The sequence below is a fragment of the Panicum virgatum genome, chromosome 9K (assembly GCF_016808335.1).
Source record: "Panicum virgatum strain AP13 chromosome 9K, P.virgatum_v5, whole genome shotgun sequence".
Classification (NCBI taxonomy): domain Eukaryota; kingdom Viridiplantae; phylum Streptophyta; class Magnoliopsida; order Poales; family Poaceae; genus Panicum; species Panicum virgatum.
This window is the reverse complement of record NC_053144.1, coordinates 34775177-34793758: the sequence shown is the minus strand read 5'-3', so window position 1 is coordinate 34793758 and position 18582 is coordinate 34775177. Positions and strand designations below refer to the sequence as shown.

The 18582-nt window shown below is 45.5% G+C and overlaps 1 protein-coding gene and 1 long non-coding RNA gene across 2 annotated transcripts; one reads left to right on the top strand and one right to left on the bottom strand.

The window, feature by feature from the left end:
• Positions 1-594: 594 nt before the first annotated feature.
• Positions 595-12793, bottom strand: LOC120651287 (terminal uridylyltransferase 7-like). Its single transcript, XM_039928746.1, has 6 exons — positions 11428-12793; positions 3847-4218; positions 3342-3565; positions 3187-3244; positions 1454-1650; positions 595-1188 (listed from the first exon to the last, which is right to left on the bottom strand). The coding sequence occupies exons 1-6, from the start codon at positions 12745-12747 to the stop codon at positions 924-926; spliced, it is 2436 nt and encodes an 811-aa protein (XP_039784680.1). The 5' UTR covers positions 12748-12793; the 3' UTR covers positions 595-923.
• A 4861-nt stretch (positions 12794-17654) lies between these two features.
• Positions 17655-18051, top strand: LOC120648677. The gene is made up of 2 exons (XR_005665035.1): positions 17655-17701; positions 17800-18051. It is a non-coding gene; the product is annotated as an uncharacterized LOC120648677 (long non-coding RNA).
• Positions 18052-18582: the final 531 nt, after the last annotated feature.

The following is an 18582-nucleotide window of genomic DNA, read 5'->3' as shown; positions in this document are numbered from 1 at the left end:
GATTTTCAAAAAAAAAAATCAGGCTTGCATGCATGGAGTACTAAATAAAACTTATTTGCAAAATATTTTTAGAGATAAATGTAACTTTTCACAACAAATCTAATGATCATAATTAATCAATAATTAGCTACAGTAACCATTCTCTAATTACGCAATCAAAGACCTTGTTCGATTCTTCATGATTCTCTTCATGATTCATAACATAACGCAGAGGTTATAGAGTTAATTTTATAATCTGACTTCATTTATTACCTCTAATTAGCAGTCAAAGTGCGTTTTAGCCCATTCTAGAGAAGAACCAAATAGAGACAATGTACCCCATTCTAGAGAAAAACCAATGAGAACCCCATTCAGACCTTTGTGCATGTGCAGGCAATACAAGAGAAAATAATTGACTCGTGTAGCAAGCACACGCCTAATTAGAAAACATTATTCTAATTGAATGTTTCACACCCGGAGTTAAACCATCCATCCCAACGAACCATCAGCTTGAATGGTTCGATCACCGTTCCAGTCCCATAGTCATGACTATGGCTGAAACAAACGTTGGTTAAAATAAAATTGGAAAAGCTCTACGCTGTTTGCACAGTTAGCTTATAACAGTGACATCAAGGTGTCAGGTCACTACTTATTTTCCAACCTTATTTTGCAGCCAAATCTACATAAATTTGTTAGGAGCCCCGTCCCATGAATGAGATATTCTTTGGCAAACAAAAAACGAAGTTGGATAGACACTAGAGCAAAGGTTGCTAGGGGCCTCTCGCACACATACTTCGCTAATCTGCCATCCTATGAGGCGGCCAAGTACTGTCGCCCACCTGGACCTACACAGGAAATACCTCTCCGTTGTACAGTTATATGCACGAAACATATTAGGAAATTACTTCAGAACATACAACAACTTGAAGCACCAGATACTACGATCATAGGTCAACTTCTGCAGCATTCACAGTTCCTTCTTGCATCAGGCTCGGAATTGGAGGGGGCACGTATGGCTCAAAAAGCGTAACACTGGGGTTCGGATCAAACTGTAATATATTGGCAGCTCGCTCAAATTCCTCCCGGAGTATCTTGATTGTGAACTTGTCAACGACACGACCGAGATCATGGGAGAGCTCAAATGGATCCTCGATGCATATGAGATGCCTGTCATTGCCAACCCTTCTCGTCCAATCCTTCCTCTCCTTACTGAAACAATGTGAAAAGGGTGAGGGAAAACAATTTCTAGCTAATTTGGATTTCACTACGCAATAAAGAAAATTGGAAGCATTTGCATTGCCAATTGATCACAAGTTAGATAAATAAGAATGTATACTACCTACACTAAGGCTACAAACATACTATGCTATAACCATTATAATCATCATGGTGCTTAAAATAGGGACCAGGAAACAGAAATTCATCACATTAAGAACGCCTTCAGAAAAATGAAGTGTTAAGTTACATGGCATACCTAATAATCCTTCCAGTACAAATTGATATGACATCCCTTGTGTAATCGTGCTCGTATGCCCAGTAATGGAAAAAGGCCCAGAGCAGCCGTGATAAGGTGTCTCTGCTGTGACCACCATAGTTATTTAGCTTGTCCACTTGGTCAAAGTAAGCACAGCTATTTTGATCCACCGTGACAAAATAAGTGGCCTCCATTTCCTGACATTGCAAGACACAACCAGTTTGTTGACAAACAAAAAGTAGTACACTGTGGTGCTAAGCCATCAGGGCCAGCTTGGATGCAACATCATCATAAAACCAATGTGGAATCCCAGGGGACTATTTGTGCTAGTTTTTTTTTTTTTTTTTGAAGCAAAGACTGGTTGTGCTAGTTAGGGCATCTCCAAGAGACTAGCTAAAATTCTAGGTAAATTTAGAGTTTTAGTAGGTCTGTAAAAAATAGATAGCTTCTCTGAGGATGGGGTAACCAACAGACTATCCGTCCCCTCCTTCACTTCGAAGGTGTCCTTGCAGAAGCATGTGTGCCCGGCGGCACCGAGGGACCTCAACCTGTCCCGGAGGCCTCCGCCGCTGCCGAGATCAAGCCCTGCGCTGTGACGACGGCGCTGGCGCCGGCAGCCATGTCCTCGACCTGCGGCGGCGGGAATCGTTGCTGGATTAACCATGCCCCTTCAATTGCTGCTGCATGTTCTACTCTTTAGCACAGGATGCCTGGTGAACTGCCATGGACCTGGTGGGACCACTGATGGTGGCCATGGCCGGCTTGCTTGACGCCCCCGGGCTCCAGTTCTTCGGCTGGTTCATCACCCGCGGGCTCCTTCGGCCTCGCTGAGCTCATCTACGCCTAGCAGCCGCTAGGGAAACGCGTGCCGCCTGGAAGACCCTGCGGTGCCCGAGCTCCAGCCACACGTGGACTGAGGACTACTTCCGTGGCGGGCAGCCGTCGACGTGCTGCGTGTGCCTGCGTGCGCCACGGAGGGGCCGGTGGAGGGGAGGGGCTTGGCGCATGATGGGAGGGGCCGGCGGAGGGGAGCACTTAGTGCATGGCGGGAGGAGGCAGCGGGGGGGGGGGGGGGGGGGGGGGGGGGGACCTTGGCGCGGAGGGGAGGGGACCGAGGACGCTCAGGGGGATGGATGCCGAGCCAAGTGCCTTGCCAAAGAAAGCTAGCGGAGGGAGCTGGATTGCTAACCAGATACCGAGTCGAGGAATTTGGAGAGGCTGTTGGATCTGGATTTGAGCCCAGTTTTTCTATTTTTACAGAACCAACTCAGTTTACCTAATATGTTGGAGATGCTCTTAGGCGATGCAAATTAAATAGTTCCACCTTTTATAGTTGTTAGATGCACCCATAGTCGGAGGGACCAAAAGTGATGTTCTTCCTTCTAAATTTAGTATGGCAAACAAGAAAATTTAAACAAATCCAAATAGTTGGCGAGCAATTAATGCAAAAGAAGAATAATACAGCAACATAAATTTAACGCAACCAACAAAAGTTTTTTTTACAAATTATTTTGAGCATTTTTATAAAAGGTATGAAGATCATTAAGTAAAATTTAGTTAGGCAACATACAAAAATGACAGCGCAAAACTATCAAGTCAAAACTAGACTTATGTGTCAGCTCTAGCCTACCCGAACTTGCTTGCCACTAGGCTTAGTTGTTGTTTGTGTAAAACTTACACTAGGCTTTAGTTGTTATTTGTGTAAAACAAGAAATGCATTACAACTCAGATACCTGTAGGCATGGGAGTATTCTTCGCAACTGTAGGAGGTGGATGCACATTATCACATAGCTGAAAGTCAAGAAGAATATAAGATAAAAAAATTCAGACCGTGATAATGTAAAGATGATCACAGAAAATTGTTAATAATGTGAAATGGACAACTTACGCATAACTAGAAAGTGTCCCTTGGTAAGTTTCATTTACACGCCGAGATTTAGCCCAATGCTTCACAATGAATGCCAACTGCTGTAACCTTCTATCTATTTGTGCATAATCTCTTAGAAGTTTCGTGTTAACAACTGCCAAAAGATTATTGACACATATATCACAGGAAAGCCCTGTTTCTGGATCCGTAAGCTTCACTATTGGTACCCTTGCTCGAGTTAATGGCTACAAAATTTCATTACCTTGGGTCAGAAATTTAGTACAACAGCTCAAACTCCATACCTATATTGGAGTGGCTCTCAAAGCAATTATAGTAAAGTTGATAGTGAGACTTCTCGTGATAAGTTGGAGATTGTTGTATGCTATTTATAAAGGCGAAAATCGTGTAGAAACAAATAAGAAGCATTGGGAAGTTAGTACATTCTACGGCACATAGTTTAGGTAAGTGGTCATGATATCATTCAACTCAAACGATCAGCTGGCATGTTAAGGATACTTGAGCTCACCTGAATATTCTGGAGATTTCCAGCTTGAAGAATGTCTGCCAGTTTCAATATAATATCAACTTTGCTCATTTCCTTGTCATCAATTGAGAGACATAGATCAATATCACTATTTGAGAAACCAAAAGAATTGGCACATGATCCATAGAGGTATAGTTTTGAATTAGGCCATTCCTTGTTTATTATTCTGCTTAGAGATGTCAACAATTGCTTCTGCTTTGCAATTTCCTCCTCTGAGGGGACCAATGATTCAAAAATTGACAAGAAACTAGGTGTGAATCGATCTATGTCATATCGACATGGTCTGTTCCTTCTCTGAAATCTTATTCGCTGGCTTGATACATGATGTCCTCTTGAGAAGTCTGATCTGAAATCCTGCAAAGATAAAAGAGGACAGCTAAATCTAAGACGCCTTAATGTTGAATTTGAAAATAGTAAATTACAAAATCGGTTATTGAAGTATAAGTCGCAACTGCTAGCTGGAAAGGGTTCTTGATAATGCAAATCGACAAAAACTAATGACCTAAATACTAGAAGTACACCTGCTATAAGATTGATTAGCTTGAATAAATGTATTTGTATGATCTAGCTTAGCATCATGAATATGTGAGTGTCTTCGTGTCTGATCAGCTCAATTAGACTCGGAAACAAGTACCAACATTCTCAAGCTTGGCTTGCGTCAACTTGAATGTCTACGCTTACTAGCTCAAATAGCCAGCCAACCAAAGAAAGTCCATATATGCACCGGATACAGTCACCTACCACAAACATGTTTGCTTGGTCTTTGCATCATTGAAAATGTTATTTTATCAGGACCATTACCATGACACGCCGTAAAAAATGCAAGCTTATCATAACATTCATATATAAGTCCAACTTCCCTTAGAGTGAATAAACGTGCAGTGAAGGGACCAAGACCTTTAATAATGTGTGATGCACAAAAGCAAGTGGAAGGCAACATTGAAAATCATCAAAATGCAAAGTAACACAAGCGACAGTTGACTTGTTAGGGTTTTACAATTCACCTTCTATTTATTCCTCATATTCAAGACAGCTTTTAGCAAAACAAAACTAATTGTAGTCTTTTCTGAATGAAGACTACTTACTTCGGAACACAAAAAAGAGAAAAAGTAGTTTGGACTCATCAAAGAAGTTGGGTTCAACAGCCGGAGATAGGATGGTCCAACATAGGTATGTGGCGAGGCTCAGGCAGGGAGATTCCCTGTCCCCCATGCTGTTTATTTTAGTGATGGATGTCCTGAATAGCCTGATTGAGAAGGCTAGCAATGAAGGGCTGCTGTAACCACTCTCTACACGAAGTATTCATCACCATGTTTCCCTGTATGCCGATGATGTGGTCCTGTTCCTTTGCCCAGTTGCCACAAACTTGCATTTGGTGGATGATGTTTTACAACTGTGTGGGGCACAGCTACTGGGCTCAAAACCAACATTCAGAAAAGTAGCGTCTCACCTATTCAGTGCTCAGAGCAGGATCTGGCGGTGCAGACAAATTTTCCTTGTGAAATTCAGGATGTTGTTGGCCTCGCCCTTTCTATCAAGAAGCTGACCAATGTACAGCTGCTTCCTTCGATTAAGAGAATTGCTGATCCATTACCTGGGTGGAAGGCAGACTTAATGAATAGGGCTGGTCAAGCTACATTTGTCCAGTCGTTGTTCACTTTGGTGTATGCTCTTTGCTGATGATGTGGTGCTAGTTGACGAGAGTAGGGCAGGGGTTAATAAGAAGTTAGAGCTGTGGAGACGCACGTTAGAGTCGAAAGGGTTCAGACTTAGTAGGACCAAGACCGAGTACATGATGTGCGATTTCAGCGCGACTAGGCATGAGGGGGGAGACGTTAGTCTAGATGGGCAAGTGGTGGTCCAGAAGGATACTTTTCGGTATTTAGGATCGGTGCTACAAAAGGATGGCGACATTGATGAAGATGTTAGGCATAGAATTTCAGCTGGCTGGTTGAAATGGCGGCAAGCTTCTGGCATCCTTTGTGACAAGAGGGTGCCACAAAAGCTAAAAGACAAATTCTATAGGATAACAATTCGTCCGGCGATGTTATACGGTGCTGAATGTTGGCCTACAAAAAAGCGACATGTCCAGCAACTGAGTGTAGCAGAGATGCGGATGTTGCGGTGGTTTTGCGGGCACACAAGGAGGGATAGAGTCCGGAACGAAGTTATTCGGGATAGGGTCGGGGTGCACCAATTGAGGAGAAACTTATCCAGCATCGGCTGAGATGGTTTGGACATGTCCAACGAAGGCCTCCTGAGGCACCGGTGCGTAATGGGGTTCTTGAGCGGGTCGATAATGTAAAGAGGGGTATAGGTAGACCTAAACTGACATGGGATGAGTCGGTTAAGAGAGACCTTAAGGATTGGAATATCTCTAAAGAGATAGCTTTGGATAGGAGAGCTTGGAGACTAGCTATCAATATGCCTGAACCTTGAACTTATTTATTTCGGGTTTCATCTCTAGCCTACCCCAACTTGCTTGGGAAAAAAGGCTATGTTGTTGTTGTTGTTGTTCACCTCTGTTTTGTTTATTATGCCACATTGCCACTGTACTGGATCTTCCCCTTGGTGTTTAAAAGCAGTGGACAAAATCCATAGTAATTTTCTGTGGAGAGGCAGTAAGGAGGCCAATGAAGGCCACTGTTTGATCACATGGCCCAAAGTCAGGCGTCCAAAGGAATTGGGTGGCCAGGGTATCTTGGATCTACAGAGGTTCAGTGGGGCGCTCAGGGTTTACTGGCTGTGCTGAGCCAAAAAATAACCTGGGAAACCATGTCTGACCTTTCCAGTCACAATTCATGGTTGTGCTCAGTCCCTTTTTGCTGCTGCCATGACCACGGAGGTGGGTAATGGTGCAAACACTAAATTCTGGAAGAACGGGTGCTCCATCTTTTGGCCCCTCACCTATTCATGTGTACGCCGAAGAGACGTGTCATTAGACGCACTGTTCAGAAAGCACTTCCAGATAATGCTTGGTTGCAAAATATTCAAGGCCATTATTCTGTTTTGGTCTTAGCAGAACTCCTAAATATCTGGGACTTGGTAGAAGAGATCCTGCATCAACCAGAGGTGGAAGATTTGCACAAGTGGAGGTTTGAGGCATCTGGCCAATTCTCTACTGAATCAGCTTATGAGGCTCTCTTCAATGGAGCAATTCATTTTGAACCAAGCAAGCTGATTTGGAGTACTTGGGCTCCCAGCAAGTGCAATTTTTTTTCTCTGGTTGGTTGCACACAATCGCTGCTAGACAGCAGACAGGCTCGCAAGTTGTGGCCTTCCTCATCCTGAGAGTTGCCCCTTCTCTGACCAGGAAGATGAGACGATTCAACATCTTTTGTGTGCATGTGTTTACTCCAGGCAATTCTAGCAACAGCTGCTGTGCCGCTTCGCTCGCACCACAAACAATCATGGCTGGCTCCTTTGAGTGGTGGCAGCAAGCTGGTTAATCGCTCAACTAAGAAGCTAGATGAGGTGTTAACTCACTGGTCATTCTAGGGGCTTGGATCGTTTGGAAGATGAGGAACGATATAGTATTCAACGGTGCCTCACCTAGGATTGATCAGGCTCTTCTCCTGGCAGGATGAAGCTGATCTGTGGATACTTGCAGGCATCAAAGGCCTAAGTGGTCTGGTTGCTGTTAGATAAGTCTCACAATGTGCGTCTATGTATCTATCTATATTACTAGATAGGGCTAGGTATAGCCCCCCGGGTTGATCTCGACTGTTGATGGGATCACACGGTGGTTTTATTGGCCTCCGGTGGCTGCATAGGAAGAACCGGGGTTAAAGTGGTGACTGGGTTAAGTCTCCCGACCCTATATATGTAAGACTGCCCTTTGGGCTTCATGGGTTGAGAGAAATAGAATTTCATTTGGGCTAACAATTGGCATCAAAGCTAGGGTTTCTCTCCCTCATCTATCCTCTCCTCTCTCCCGTCCTCCTCTCCCCCCCTCACCCCGGCGCCTCCACCCCCGGCTGGCGCGCAAATCCAGCACCCAGGCGGCGCGGCAGCTCGGGCTCCCCGATGGCCGGCCCAGCGCGCGCCGGGAGCGTTGCAGGGCGCGCGGGCAGAGCGGGGCGGCATAGCAGGGCGGCATTAGCAGCATGTCGCGCGGGCCAAGGCGGCCTGCGGTGCGGCACGCGCAAGCTCCGCCGGCCGGAGGGGCTCCGGCGGCACACAGCCAAGCGCGCGCGCGGATCCGGCTGCGGCGCGGGCTATCAGGCCTAGGCCGGCGCAATGCAGCTCGGCACAAGCTGGCATGGCGCTCGCGGTAGCGGGCTGCTCCATGCAGCGCCTGCGCACGTGAGCAAAGGAGCAGGGCTGCTACCTGCAGGCGGCTACACGCGGCTCCGGCTGCAGCTCACGGCGCGAATCAGGAAGGCGCTCGTGGGTCCAGCGAGCAGCAGCGCTGCAAGATCGGCATGGCATCTAGCCCTTCCTCCCGAGGCTCGTCCTCCTCGAGCTCATCCCGGGGCTCCCTCTCACGGCTCGATGACGCCGAGTGCACGACACCAGGCAGCACCAGCCGCGACGGCTGCAGCAGCGCGCGAGACGGAGGCCGCAACACAGCGGCGCCGAGCGCGGCATGCAGCAGCTGCTAGCGAGGCTGAAGAGGCGGCGGCGGCACGTCGAGAGCAACGGCGCAGCAGTGCGGCAGACGAGGAGCGGCGGGAAGCGGCGGCGGCGGCACGACGCCCGGCGCGTCAAGAGGAGCTGCGACCTGAGGCGAAGGAGGATGCAGCAGCACACAGGCGTAGGGCGCGGCGTGCGGCTACAGCGGGCGAAGCACGCATTGCCGAGGCACGTCGGTGGCTGGACGACGCCATGGCGGTCTTGCGCATGGCGGAAGCTGAGGAGAAGGCCAAGCGGGCAGCTGCGAAGGCTCATCCCGACGGCGTGAGGCTGAGGCTGCGCGAAGCGCTGAAGGTTCAGGCCGCGTGTGAGGCACTCAAGGCTATGAAAGCAAAGGTCGCACGCAGAGCCAAGAGGGAGCGGCACGTTGCGGCTGTGGTGGAGGCCACGACAGCAGCAGCGGAGGCCACGGTGGCTCCCGCTGCCCCTCTGCGGCTGGACGCGTCGGAGGTGACCGACTCAGAGGCTGACGTGCAGATGGCGCCGCAGACCCCCGATTTGCGGGCGGTGCTACAGGCATGCGACGCGTGGGTGGTGCTCACGAGGCTCGGCAAGCTCCCCGAGGATGACCGGAGCCTAGAGGTGGAGCGCGACCGGCAGCACTACGTCCGCGACTCCGGCCACAACTCCATTATCGACTTCAACCTCGACTTCGACTCCGCACAGGTCCACGAAGGCAAGCAGGCACTACGCAAGGCGGCTGCTGCTCAGGATCGCGAAGCCAAGCACGGGGAAGACTGTACTCGAAACCACATAGGATTTGGCCGTGGTTTTGGCCGCGTTGGACGTGGCGACCACAGCAGGCTCCTCGGGCAGCAAGGAGTGGTACCACTCACCAAGCTTGGATGACCGGTGAAGACCGGCATGCTCCGCAAGGTCGAGGAGGCATACATTCATTCGCTCCCCGTCAAGGAGCACCAGGTCTGGAGACACTGGTCCCGGGGCTCACGACGGCGCACCGTGAGTCGCTGGAAGAGCACCGCGAGCTGGAGGTCGATTAGCGGCATCTGGAGGTGGATCACGCTCGGCAGCGGCAGAGACTTCGACTCCAAGATAAAGGTGCAGACAAGATGCGCATGGAGCGGAGGCACGCTGAGCTCAGGTTCGTGTGGCCTGGACTACGTCAATATACAGCATCCACTCCAGAGCCGACCCAGGGCCTCACCGCTTGGAGCGGCACCCTGGCCAACACTGCTCCCCTCTCGTCCAAGCCGTGTTCAAGGACTGCCCGCAGGCGAGGCGATGTGGTCAGGTTCATGATGCATCGTACGAGAAGGTCGAGCTAGCTCTGTTCCTGTTGGACAAGAACATCGAGCTTGGCCCGATGGCGGCAAAAGAGGGAGAGAAAGGATCGGACTTCTCTTCTCCCACGACGACGACCACCAATTCCTTCCACTTCGATGACCCAATGCTTCGTCGTCGACTACATCCACCTTGAAGTATTCGGGGGAGTCAATCCAGCATCCCAGTCGCCATCGACCCCGACGACCTCCACGTGATTCGGACCACTATGTGAGACTTAGGGGGAGATTGTTAGATAAGTCTCACAATGTGCATCCATGTATCTATCTATATTACTAGATAGGGCTAGGTATAGCCCCCCGGGGTGATCTCGATCGTCGATGGGATCACACGGTGGTTTTATTGGCCTCCTGTGGCTGCCTAGGAAGAACCGGGGTTAAAGTGGTGACTTGGTTAAGTCTCCCGCCCCTATATATTTATGACTACCCTTTGGGCTTCCTGGGTTGAGAGAAATAGAATTTCATTTGGGCTAACAGTTGCTGCTCAGGGGTTAGCAGCATGTGGGGGTAGGTGTGGTCACCTCATGTTAAGAATGGGCGCCCATGTAATCTACAGACCTCAAATGGAGGTGTAGTGTGCGAATGCATGTGTATACGACTATTTTAGCCCCTTTTTTTCTTTTTTTCTTAATGCAATGTTCTCATGCATATACGAGAAGAAAAAACTAGTAAACCACTAGTAGCTTTATCAGTTAAAAATTGCATCACATTCATCCAACACGGTTGCATGATGCCACTACAATTCGAGGTAGGTGTAAAATGTGTGCACTAGTATTACAAGGCGGCAGTATTGTTTGTTGTAACAATTGTCACTACTCATCATCTCCCAACAAAAATTAATCCAGCCTTGGTAACATTTATTGTTGCACTATGTTTGTTGTAGCAATTGCCTGCACTATGTTTGTTGTAACAATTGCCACTACTCATCATCTCCCAGCAACAATTAATCCAACCTTGGGTAACATTTATGGCATATAGTAATGTGTCTACAACAATCTATATGGCTCTCCATCTTCTCTCACCTCATCTTACATCCATGTGTACAAACCAGCAAACAAATTAGTTACTGCACCTAAGATTTTTTTTTAATAAACAGTAATCAATCAGTAAACAGACCATATATAAGCACTCTTGCATATATTCATGTTAGTTCAACATGTCAGCTAATTTACAGATTTCAGGTGCAAATTAACTTGTTATGAATACAATTTATCGTACTGACAAAGTAAAAGGAGGTTGTGTCATATGCACATTAATACAGACCACATTATAATGATTGCATATTACTGTTCAATAGCAATATCAAAATGCTAATCGAGTATGCGAACCACAAACACAGGCCAATTTTGGCATTATTGAGATATCTCAGATGTTAGATCAAATGCATTACTATCCAATCAGAAACAAACTACAAGTCAACTTGGAAACTGGTATTTCTTTGTTATACACTGTTCATAAGTGATACCAAATGTGATGCACTTGACAGTAATTATCAACAGCTACGCATGGATATGGTGGGAATTAAGTCAAATTAACTGAATTAGCATTATTTGTAAAATAAATCAATTAGGTGCGCTTATCAGAAACAAACATCATAACCTATACTACCAAAAATAAAACAATTTACCTTACTCCTTGGGGCAGTTTTTTGCAATAATACTCCCTTGGCCTCAACATTGTCATCAATCACCAGACTTTCTGTCATCTGCTCAATTATAGAACCCTCCTCCCCCACATCATTTTCTTCTTCTACATCCTGCCCAGCAAATCTAAACTTGCTCTTTTGATATGATACTTCAATATTTGCCTTTACCACCTTTCCATCTATTCCATGCTCCAAGACTACTTCCCTTAGGCTGTCATCTTCCAAACAATTCACTTGATCCTCCCAGAGACCCACCGGAACTGAACTGCCAGCAGGTACTATCACATGGTGCAGTTCCTTTACCGGTGCCTTACCAAATGTATCGTGGACATTAGCACTTGGCAGTTTCCGCACAGCATGGTCCTTTTCCTCCTTAAATCCATGCCACATCTGCTCCCTTTGTGCCGTGTTGGTTAAGAAGGGTCCCTGCTGACCTTGATCACTATGCTGCATCCTGCCTCCTTGGATTGGATGTGTATACTGATCTCCATGTAGCGTTCTACCACCTGTGATAGGAAGTGTATGCTGCTCTCTAAGAGGCATCCTGCCAAACGATCTATTGGTGTTCATATCAGGCTGTGTCCATGACAAAAGGCGATCCTGCTGCTGCTCCCTGTACATCACACCTTCAGCTGCATCACGACCACCAATATTTGGCATTGCCCGCTGCTCTGCGTGAGGCATTCTGCCAAGGGCCTCGCGACCACCAGCAAAAGGTAGAGCAGTCTGTAGTTCTTTATTCGACGTCCTACACAAACCCCTGTGACGATGGTGGTTCTGCTCCCTGCTGGGTGCTCCACCAAACGTATCCGAGGCATCACGGGCAGCAGCGAGCGGATGCAACGGCTTGCCAAACCCAGGCGGTGGCGCCCCCGGCCGAGGCCTCTCAGCCCTGGCCGCATCCCCAGATCCGAACCCCCTGCCGCCGCCGCCGCCGCTGCCTAGAGCAGCGTAGGGTTCTCCGGGAGCGAATCGGTGATCGGGGAACCGGAGCTGGTGCCGCTGCGGCTGCGGCTGCGGAGCGGAGGCGGAGGACCATGCGAAGCTGCCCTCCTGCATCTGTGGCGGGGCGGCGAAGAGGGGGCCCACGGCGGCGACGGCGGGATCGACGAAGAAGTGGTGCGCGACGGGGGCTGGGGCGAGGGTTTCAGCGCGCGGGTGGGTAGGGGGAGGGTTTTGGAGGAGGCGGAGGAGGAGGCCGCCGTCGAGGGACACCGGCGAGGGGTGTGTGGTGGTGGATGATGAGGCGGAAGAGTGGGGCCCGCCGCCGCGGCCGCCGCTGGAGGAAGAGGCGTCGGCCATCGGGGATGCGGGATGGCGAGGGTCTGGGTTGTTCGTCACTCGTTGTTGGTCACGATAATTTCCCGGATTGGATTTTTTATCAGATTTACTCCTTGTCAGATTGAGATTTTGCTTTCGTGTCAGTCGACATTCTCGAGCGTCGGATCGGTGGCGGATGGACGAGATCGCATCACGTGTTAACAGCGCAATCGGGCCTGCTGGGGCTCAATGCAGTACTGCGTTTGGACTGTATAGGACTTTTCTTTTTTGTGACTTGACTGTATAGGACTGGGTGCCATCCATTTTGATGCCTCAGCTTCGTTGTCATCGGCGAGCGAGGGCCCACCGGCTGAGGAGGGGAGGCGAATCGAGGAATTAGTCCTTCTCGTCGGAATCGGTGATGTCCATAGGCAAATAGCTGGACCTCCACGCCGGCAGTCAGTTGTAAGGATCACTGGGGTGTCCGACCCTAGAGGGGGAGGGGGTGAATAGGGTCGCTAATCGCTTTCTATTCTAGGGCTCAATCTATTTGCATAAGATAAACCTAACACGCCCTACACATGCTAGTTATGACTAAGGTTTATTTATGCTACTCTCTACTTACCTCTAAAAGACTTGCAACCTATAGCCAATCCTAATCAAACTAACTAGGAAAGTAAAGTCACACAAGATAGAGTAAATGCGGAAACATAATACGGTAAGTAAAGAGGTAAAGGAGAGAATATGCAAACTTCCGTGAAAACACGATTTAACGTCTTCGGTTAGGACACCAAGTCCCTCCCTACGTCCACGGTCACTTGTCCAACACGAACAAGTGTGATGCCAAGTCTCTTCGCTTGATCACCGTCTTGTGTTCGCCACCAATGCTCCCGGCAAGCAAAGGCTAAGTGACCCCAAGTCACCAAGACAAGGCCACCGCCACCGTCTCTCTCGAAGCGTCACCAATGGCACCGTCTTCACTATTGGAGCTTCTCACCAAAAGGGGTCTCCTTCCCCGCACAAAGTGTCGTTGCCGCTCCACACCAAGTCGGAGGGTCACACGACGAATACAATGATTGCTTGCCGTAGCAAGACTTCTCTCAAGCTTGCTCTCTCAAGAACTAAGCCTAAACAAGCACTAAGCACTCTCACAATATGATGCTCTAAGATGGTTGGAGAGGATCTTTAACTCTTCTATGCTTCCGAGGTCTCCAGCAACCACAAATGAGGCGTGGGGTGGCATATATATAGCTCAACCCTTCAAACTAGCCGTTGGGAAAAAGGCTGACGAAATCACTTAACGCCGGTTGATCCGATGCTCAGTTTTTTGTCATCACCGGTTTAACCGGTGAGTGTATTTTCCCAGCAACTAGCCGTTACTGCTCCAACGGCTCCTTGATCAATTGCACCGACGCTCTTGAAATCATCGTCGGTTTAACCGGTGAGTGCAAGCTCAGAAACCCCCCGAAAAATGGAGTCTTTGGACAACTGCACCGACGCTCACTTTGCCTTAATCATCGGTTTAACCGGTGCCTGTAAAACTCCTGCTGTTTCTTCTGCCTCCAAGTCCATTACACCGGTGAGTGTAAAACACCCAACACCGGTTAATCCGGTGCCAAACCCTAGCTCGCTGCTTCTGTGTTCATTGCACCGATGAGTGCAATTTGCTCATCATCGGTTTAACTGGTGATAGCAAATTGTCTTCGGCTTGATCTTTTCGACTTGGATTTCTCCACGGTCTCTTCAATTCTTGTCCCTTGGACCGAAGAGGTTTCAGGGCGCTGCCTATCTTCTCTTTGTCATCACTTGAACCTAAAAGCCTGAGAATGGTCATCTTAACAATCATATTAGTCTAAGTGTTGTGTTGTCTATATCAATCACCAAAACATTATATTGAAATATGGCATGAGAGGCCATTTTCGCTACACCAGCAGGGGCATTTTTGCTACACTAGCAAGCTGCCCCTGCAGATACAGGGCGAGGACGTTGTGTCCTCTCTGCCAATTCGTTTCACGCACGGTGAGTGCTTCCAGTCCCCCTCCTTCTAGATCTCATGTGCCCAATACCGAATTCGCTGTCACATCAATTCCCCTTCCATTTCCCAATCTGGATGCAAGAGATGGTGGGAGGGGAACCTCTAGGGTTCCTGGAGCTATTCCCATGGTAGGTGGGATCGTGGAAGGGGTTCATAGTTGATTTGTGCCATTGTAATGTTCTAGGGTTAATAGGTTTTGTGTGATTCTAGGGATTTCCGGTTGTTTTATATGTGATTTCTGCACTCAACATGTGCTCTGTTGTACAGTAGCTTTTGTTACCGGAGAAGGGAGTTCAATATTTATGAGCGCACTTTGGATATCAGCTTAATATCAAACATTTGGTTAATTTCTGCAAGCCTCTTCTTTTGTCAATAGTTTTTGTGCTGGCACATCCTTATTGGTTTGCAACTATTCGTTGAGTTCACTTTCAATCTGCCCTCATGGCTGTTTTAGTTTATCAGAATAGTATAGCTTCTATTCTTGATCTTTTTCTCCTGTCATTTTATCATATTTGTAACACGCTAACATTGTAATGCATATGAACTTAATGTAGCTTCTTACATAATTACACGCTGACTTTTATTGTAATTACATGATGTTGCACCTATGTATACATTTAATTTAGTCATGTAAGTTTTCCAAATCTGCAAATTCGAGTGATGTGATTTTTCATTTTGGTTTAGACTTTGGCTCATCTAGCTTAGCTTGTGATGATAATTTGTGGTGCTTGATTTTTGTAGAATTTAGATTTTCTTTGTGGCATGTTTTCTAAAGAAGTGGTCCCTGGTAATTTATTTTGATATATAATAGTCTCTTGTCTAGCCAGTATCATTTTGCAAAATATTTGTTGACTTTTTGAGTCTTCTCACCCTAAGGAAGGATCTCAAATGGATGTCTAATACGTGTGAGAGAGATTGAAGTTATCTATTTCACATACTTTACCTGAGTTCTACTAGGTTCCATTTGTAGACTGTTATCTAGATGTTCTACTATAGGTTCATATGTCTCGTGGTTTGTGTGATTTTGTCTTTTGTGGTTGATTAGAGCCATAATTGTGTTAGGTTTTTCTGTAAGATAATAATTACTATATTGTTTAGCAGTAAAGAAACATTTATCAACCTATGGTGTTGTTTGGGGTTTTCAAAAAGCTAGTATTAGCATCTGGCAAATGATCATTTTTAGTTAATACAAGACTTTGTCTTACCCTTTTGCAAGTCAGATTATTACTTTATTGTGTAGCAAATAAAAAAATAAACTCTTTGCTTTTCTGATATATTAATATATAGTGTTATATGTTTATTGTTCTTTTGATTGGTGTTGTTGATCATGTCAGAGGACTCCACAAAAGGATGATGGCCCCGCCATTGAGGGTCTTTGAGGAAGATCTGCATGGTGCATTTACCAGGTTCTAGGGGAAAACTTATGTGGTCATTGTACTAAATTTACAACTAGAGAAGTTTGTGTGATAGCCACATTACTCCTGTGTAATTTTCTAAACATAGTAGAAAAGTTACATAGTAACTATTATGAGCTTGTTTTCTTTATGAAGATCAAGTAGTTAAATATAATTTTCATTTTATATCGTTTAGGCTTGCAATGCTTTCATCCCATCAGATATTACAATGTGATTTTTAGTGTAAACTTGTGCATATGACAACTATAAAAACTTTTATCTCTATATTTCACATTACTTTATAGAGTTATTTTTGCATTTCTATAATTCTAAAGATAATGCATGTGCCCCTTTGTCACTGTGTGGCCCCTTTGCTTTGTGCTACAGCTTCCATGATTCTTTTTGTATTGGGGCTAAAAGGCTGTTAGTTTATTCCCACAAGTTTTTATTGTAACGATTATATGCATTCTTACTAATTATATTGTGTTTCCTTTGTTCCTTTTTCCACAAGTGGAGCCAAAAAATTCACTCCACCTCCACTGCAAGGGGTCATGGTCCTTTTTTGTGAGTAAGGTATTTTCAACTTTCTTTCCCGATTATAGTTTAAACTTGTTATAGGTACAGAGAATGAATTTTTTGTATCTTATGTTCATGCTTGTTGTACATATTTTTTGAGGAGGGGGGTATAATCAATCCTCTTTTATTCAATATGTAGTAGGATCTGTTCATACATGCATCTTTGTGGACTTTATTTTTGGTATATAGACTCATAGCTCTTCTGTTGGATGTGCTGCTCCTTTTTAAGACATTTATATGTTATTATTTTGTGTGAAACTACTTTCTGGTAGTTGGGCTTCTTTTTTTTATTTCAATTAGAGTTACTAATACTGTACTTACACCATAAATTTTTGTGTATCTTGTGTGTATTGTCGCTGTTATTTAAAAAATATGCGTAAAACTTACATCAGTCCTTTTATATTGATTGTAGCAACCATGTTACTATGCATTTCTATCGCCACTTCTATGTGGTTTTTCTTTCAAACGAAATAACTTATATGATTTCACATGATTGTGTTTTCTTATGCCACATTGTGCCAACTCTGAATATTTTAAAACTTTGAACATGTTGTAAATTCATTTAGTTCGGAAATTATAATTTATTCACTCATTAGTTTGATTAACTTGAGGTTTTTTGTTGGAGCAAAAAAATTACCAGCGAGTTAAACTTTTGTACTACAAATGAGTGCCCATTGATAAAGCTATTTACAGTATATGAAGCTCATGTTTGCTGGCTGGGAATATCCTTCGACTACTAATGCCAGTTTAAGGTAATAAAGCTGCTAGAACATCTTTTTTTACTTCTCTAGCTCCTGGTATATCTAATAATCTAAAGCAGTAACTGAGTTGGCTCTAAAACATTTGCACTTAACTTTATGCATTAGTTTTCCACCCTACTTTGATTGGCACTGGAATGAGTAGCTCTCTGATACTCAGAACTCGTTGTCAAGCACTGGGTCTCGTGATAGCACAAAAAAGGCTCCATCTACATGGATCTCCTTTACAGCAGGTATGATCTCTAATTCTTTGGCAATGACACATGTTTTTCAGCTTTTAATGGTATACGAGAACTATAATTCTTAACATGGGCCTGTCTTGATTTTTCAGGTCAAAATTTTCAGGTGTTAAACTTTTTAGGTTTGTGTCAAAATTTTTAGATGTATTTTTTTGCTTGTTATCAGCCCAAAAAATATACCTCTAAATGTTTGCTTTTCAAGATATTTTTTTCTTATTATCAGCCAAAAATTGTACATGTAAATATTTTTTTTCTTGTTATCAACCCAGAAAATGTACCTGTAAATGTATTTTCATATGTAATTGTACCCAGAAATGATTTTTTGTTTGTTATCAGCCTAGAAATTCTACCTGTAAGTGTGTGCCTGCGTGTGTGTATGTGTGTGTGTGTGGGGTTGTGTAGGTTTGAGTGGAGCAGATATTGCAAATGTCCGAGTAAATGTATGTTTGTTGGGGAAAAAAATTGTACAAGTACTTTTTTGTTTATTTGTTGTTTTGCTTTGTTTCTATTCTAAACCAAACAAAACAGGCACTTACAGGGCCAAATGTCAAGTACCAACTGCTAACAGGTCTACCGATCACTAGCGCACCCATTTTGGCTCAGTCTAAATGTGTGCGCTACAGTAAAAACAAATTTGCTATCATCCAGTAGTAGCGGTTCACACTTCACAGAAATGGGTAGTAGGCCGAGCTATGGTATAGAATTAGTGACTGACAGTTAGATTTCAGTCGATTGACATGTAGACAGACCCATATTTTATGGAGGAAACTTTTTTTAGAAATGTTTTTTTCTCCGGTAACTCACAAACAAAGTACATATATTGGGGTTGCTTTTTCTTCTAATCTAGAATACAGAGAACCGCTCTGTTTCTGTAA